Below are 5,767 nucleotides of genomic sequence, written 5' to 3' on the forward strand. Positions count from 1 at the left end.
TCTTTTCTAAGGCAAGTAGGCTGGACCCTGGCACCTCTTCCTTAACTCTTCCCCCACCACCACCGTACTTGGCTACAATGCGACACCCACTGTAACTACATTTTGTTGACGGACAATGTGGGACAAGATGCTGATTTCAGCTCTGAGGCAGGTCATCAAGGTTTTGCAGAGGGTGGCAGTTCCTTTCCCAAGCGCATTTAAAATCTCAGAATGTATCTTCAACCTGAACTATAACAGTAACTTCCTAAGATATTTCATTATACCCTACATCTTTGAAACAGGGGTGATTTCAACATGAAAACAAAGAATCTTTTATACAGAAACTATTTAAATACCACATGATGAGTTTTTCCTATTTTCTTTCAAACTTAAGGAAAAATGTTACATTTTTGAGAAAAATTTTTTATTTCAGTTGGTTTTAAAGGATGTTGCAAGACAAAAGGAGAGGAAAAATGTTTAAAGAAGAAAGATGGAAAATGGAAGCATTCTCAAGAAGAGAGATGAAGGTTTTTTTTATTTTTTTATTTTTAATAATTTTTAATTTTGTTTTTCTGCTTCCTCATCAGACATTCATCAGTGTTAACTTTTTAATTCCAAAGGTACATAGCTGTGATCCTGAAGTTCTATATAAGTGCTTTAGTGAACCAAAAGGGAAAGGAGTCCACAAAACTAAAGCAGAGTTCCTCTTTCCCGTGCAATTGCAGCTCTCAGCTGCAGTCTTTAGCTTTCCTCTGCCTAGGGATTGAAACAGTACAGACATACGCACACATAAGAAATTTCTGTATTTCATTTTAGATTAAATTTTGACTTTCAATTTTAGCATGCACCTTCTAGAAATTAATCTCTGCCAGCACAATCCCATATAAGGACTTGTTGGATTATTCAATTTGCACTAGTAAAATGGGTTCTCATCCAATCCATCTCATTCAAATAGCACAGAGACGCAAAAGCAACAGCACTCAAGCCTGGTTAGCTGCACAAGTCAGGAATTTCCTTGGCATTTAATTAATTTTTTAGGAAGCTAACAACCCTGGAATTTCCAGTTGCTCCTGCCTTCTGGAATGCTTTTGTATTTCTCCTGGTCATTTCCCTTCAGCTTTCAGGGTTAAGAGCTACATAAATTTCCCCTCAACACAGTGCAGCTCTTCTGTGAAAGGTTGCAAAGGAGTTTGTTTTATTTATCACATCATTTTAGGAGGTAAGAATTGGAAGATGATAAACTTCGATAGCTAGAACAATGTGGCAAAGAATGAATTAAACTGAGATGCAGAGACGAGATGATGGTAAGAAACAGCACAAAGGATGTTTAAGAGAACAGGATCAGTCTTCCACCCACAAACAACACAAGCAAGCAAGTAATTGTAATGCAAAACAGTCAGCAGCCCTTCCCATGGTGGAGTACTTCTAAACCTAGAGATGCTAGTAGGGCTACCAGACTTCGCCTCAAACTCCAGCTCAGATAGTAAATTCTAATTCTAAAGCGGAAGTGGGTATTTTGACTTTTACGGCTCAGGCATCCTATTAGGATTTGAGTAAGTGGAAATAGCATTTAGTTTAGTAATGATAAAGTGTGCAATAGTATTTACAAAATGCAAGTTGAGAAGAAAAGTTCCAGAACCAGTCTTGCCTGAAATACAGCTTAAAATACATGGGACTCCCAAATGTGAATTTGAAATTGCTCTGACAGGTTAAGAGCAATACAGTTTAGAGACCCTTAAAGCCCTATCCTGCCCCTGAAATATGAAATGTGTCCTGGATCATCCTTGCAGTCTCATGACTTCAAACTATTAGAATGGAAAATGGGGACAGCTACCAAAGACTGGCTTGAACTGCTATTTTGGTGCTAACGCAGATTGACCCAGGACTGGGGTAAAACTAAGCCGTGTTCAAAAAAGCCTTTCATTTTGCCTGCATCATCATAATTTCTGGTGTAGTTAAAGATCTAATTCAAAATGGCAACTTCTTGAAACAACATTATATTTCAAATTATTTTTTATGTCCTTTTAATGAAGGCCATAAAGTACCATTTTTTTTACTGTCCCATTTTTTTTTTTTTTCCACATGTAGGCACTGCCAGCACTTTAAATGCAAGTGTACATTATCGGCAAGTACATGCAGACAAATGAGAAGGCAGTTTTATGAAAGCCACCCATAACATAAGCAGGCTGAACCAAACAGCTTACAGGGAAGGCTAAACTACCAACCTATGCACGTTTTGACCAACTACTAACCCAGAAGGCTGTGGTAATTGTCTCTAAGTATGTTGAGGCTGCAAACGTCATGAAGAAAGGGAATAACTATGAAAAAATAAAGACTGAGGAACAGGAAAAGCATCTTGGGCAGGAACGGGATTAAGGTATGAAATAATAAGTACAGAGAAGCAGCGTGAGCTTAACATTGGATACAGCACTGTAGAGACTGGTACAGCGAACAGCTCTGCAATGGCAGGTTATTGACTAGATGAGTTAGGGGTTTCCTCACTCCCATTTCTATTATTTCACTATATTAATGTCAATAGCAGTGCAACAGCAAGTTCCACGGAACATTACCCAAGTGTAATTCTGCAACCCTTTTCTTTCGTTTACAAATAAAATGGTAAATTTATCTGCTTTACCTCCTAACCCGTGACACTTTTTCAATGGGATATTATTCATACTTGAAAATTCTACTAGCTTGGTAGTTTTGGGAAACAAACTCATTGACTCCATTTCAAATACACTCATTATGACATGGGAATAATAAAAAAATAATTAAAGACTATTTTCCTTCAGAAACCATAAATATATAAAAACTGTTGCTTTGAAAAGACACTGCCGGAACAGGCAAGAACAGTATGCACCCCAGAAGGAAATACTGCCTAATGCGAGTACTTTAGCAATCAAGGATGACGAAATACAGGGAAAAGGTACCTTCTTGATGGTTTCCAACATGGACCGTCCTCCTTGCCAGGGTTTGGAGTTCTTCCTGATGCAGGTGAGGCTGGCCATGCTGTGCCACTTCCTGTCCTCCAGCTTCTTATGAAAGGCATTTGCCAACAGGAGGACAGTGTCATATATATACAGGTTTGTAATCTGCAAAGACATTAAAAGGGGACCCATAACCCTCTGGTAATTGAACGACTCACTTGGTATTAAGAAGCAACTGTCAGAGCAAAAAGTCGTATCTTTGGCTCTGGTAAAAACTGCAGCTAGGGCCTGTCACAGTACAAGTGATTTGTGGCAATAACTACACACACGTGAAGTACAGGCGGCCCAGTCACTGGCACAGCTCCACTTGCAGGATTTAAAGCCCTACTCGTGAATGTAAACAGACTGTTCTTTATTTTTAACCAGTTGCCTGTAACTTGCAGTTTTTCAGTCACAAGGTATTTGAACAGCATCAAATTATCTTCAAGATTGTTTCGTTCTTTTGCAAAATAAAGACTCTGAAAATCCAAAATATGTAAATTCATCGTGGATTTTGGTCTTAATTTTTGCAGTCATTTCTGGTTGAGGCAATTTCTGGAAAGAAACGTCAGCTCTTCTGAACACAGGTTCTAGGAAAGAGACATAATATTCAGGAATGAGAAGGATCTTTGGGAAATACTGTTTTTTGATAACCTACTGGTCATTTGAAGCCACGAGGCCAGAAGCTATCGAGGGAAACTCAGTTTCCTCAGCTGCACTATGAACATTCCTAGTACCTGACAACAAATTATTCAGCGCAATTTGCTAACTGAGATTGCTGGGGTTGTTTCTGCATGACTCACAGACAAGCCAAAAGACATTTCCCCAGATCTGTGAAATACGTTGACTACTCTGTGTAACGGTTTCTCCATACAGATGGTCTGCTCAAAACCTTGAAAGAAGCAGCAGCTTACAATAAGAAAGTATGCAAGCACGCTCAACTTCATGGAGAATGCCCCTATTCTGCCTCTTAAAAATACCCAGAGGCTGGGAACATCCTGCAGCTATTGGGAAGGAGTGTATGCCAGGGAAGCACAATAATGCTGAAGATCAGGGACACTGGCTGGCAAATCCAAACATCACCTTAAAAAAAAGGGAAAAAAAAAAAGAAAAAAATTAGCCTCTCTTCCTGCCTATCGACTCCTTTCCATACAACCTCTTTTTAATGCTTTTATTTTCTTATGTAAATACCATCTTTATGCTGGCTTTGTCTGTGTGAGCCACAAAACAAAAGGTTTTGTGACAGACTCCTTCCCTTCCTCCCATCCTGGAAAGAGGTTGTCTTTCTCCTTACTTTGCCAGAACTTCCGGGGAGATTTTGCCTTCAAAAGTTTTATTGAAGGAGATCTAATGGTCTGCTGTTTTCCCTCCTGATAAACGTCCAGGATCCTTTATTGCCTTTACAGCTCTATATTGATAGTACCACAAATGCACCAAACTTCTGATCCTTATTTCTCTTATTCTTTAAATGACAGTGATCCTTCACTCCCTCTTTCTGGAAGACTTCTTTCTTTATTCCTACTTGAGCTTCTCCAGTGACTCCAGCAGCAGTAAATATTTCCATTTCAGTATTCACCCAGGAACTAATTTACTTTCCACAGATGCACAGGCCAGGCATCACTGTGCATGACAGGATTAAATGCATGGATTGAGGATCTGGGTTTGGATTAATCAAGCATTTTTAAAATGACCTGGATGATTTGCCTGTGTATTGTAAACCTACGAAGAATTCAAAGCATTTCATCTAAAACCCTATTTCCCCAAAGAAGTCAGCACAACAGGGACATTTGTTTGAGGGGGAGAGAAGGAATTATTACCATGCTGTGAAGCAAGTTTATTTTAAACAAGTCTTTGCCAAAGGGGAAAAAAAATCCTCTAGAGAGTAGAGACAATAAGGTTGCTAATGAGACTAAATTGGTACATGAAGGGCTACAGATGCCAAGTCATCATTTTCTGACAAAATGACATTGCTTTCAAGGTAATTTCTGTAACCTAATATCACGGGAACAGAAGACTATTCTCACAGTTTATGAGGAAGGATGCACTCACTAATCTAAGAGTAATACAACTGGGCCTCCATCAAGTATTAACAGGGCTCAGGAGTACAGAGTTCAGCAATTATTAAGCATTGTTGTTCCTCACTAATAGTTCAGTTTAACATTTACAGCAATCAATCACTGATAATGCAATGATAAAGACACCATGATTAACTTCTGCCTCTCAAAAACACCCTTCCCTGTTACTACCTGAAGTATGCTTCATTAGCAACTGCCCTGATGCACAAAGTGGGGCTGTAATTTAAAGTCACTTTACAATTTTATTAATTTCCCACATAAATTTACTGGGACATTTAATGCATTGCCTAGTATCCATTACCGATCCTTTATTTATTCCAAGTCTCTTAGACTAATGACTGGGCACTTGTGATGCCAAGAAGTATCTAACTGCATAATCTGCTGTTGATACAGTTCAAAATTCAGATGTGAGGTTTTTGTTCCAGTGTGTAGAAGAAAGGTATTTAGCACTCAGATTATGTATGAGTGAGTAATCTTGATTAATAGTGTTTCTTTGATGTACAACTAAACTATTGCACATAGTTTTCAGACAAAAGGGTTATGGTAATAAACACTTCCATGAATCCAGTTTTTAACTTTCTGGCTCCAAAATCATACAAATTTATAGAAGTTGTTGTTTCAAATACAACAAACCTAGAGACATAACGAGAGATCTTCACCAAAAAATTTTTCAGTGTTTTAGTAATTATGCTGAAAAAATTTAATTATTCACACAGACTAGGGGGAGTAATTCAGAAAAAAAAAAAA

The 5,767-nt window shown here is 38.3% G+C and overlaps 1 protein-coding gene across 1 annotated transcript in view; it reads right to left on the reverse strand.

The window, feature by feature from the left end:
• LOC104499305 (glutamate receptor ionotropic, delta-2-like) overlaps positions 1-3,451 on the reverse strand; it is a gene marked incomplete at its 3' end in the record, with an annotated part of 8,931 nt that extends 5,480 nt beyond the window's left edge. The window contains exons 1-2 of the mRNA XM_010142794.1: positions 3,236-3,451; positions 2,910-3,071 (exon numbers count right to left, since the gene is read on the reverse strand). Coding sequence (XP_010141096.1) covers positions 2,910-3,071; positions 3,236-3,451 — 378 coding nt within the window. The remainder of the gene's footprint in view (positions 1-2,909; positions 3,072-3,235) is intronic.
• Positions 3,452-5,767: the final 2,316 nt, after the last annotated feature.

This window comes from Buceros rhinoceros, unplaced genomic scaffold, assembly GCF_000710305.1.
Source record: "Buceros rhinoceros silvestris isolate BGI_N320 unplaced genomic scaffold, ASM71030v1 scaffold12089, whole genome shotgun sequence".
NCBI lineage: Eukaryota > Metazoa > Chordata > Aves > Bucerotiformes > Bucerotidae > Buceros > Buceros rhinoceros.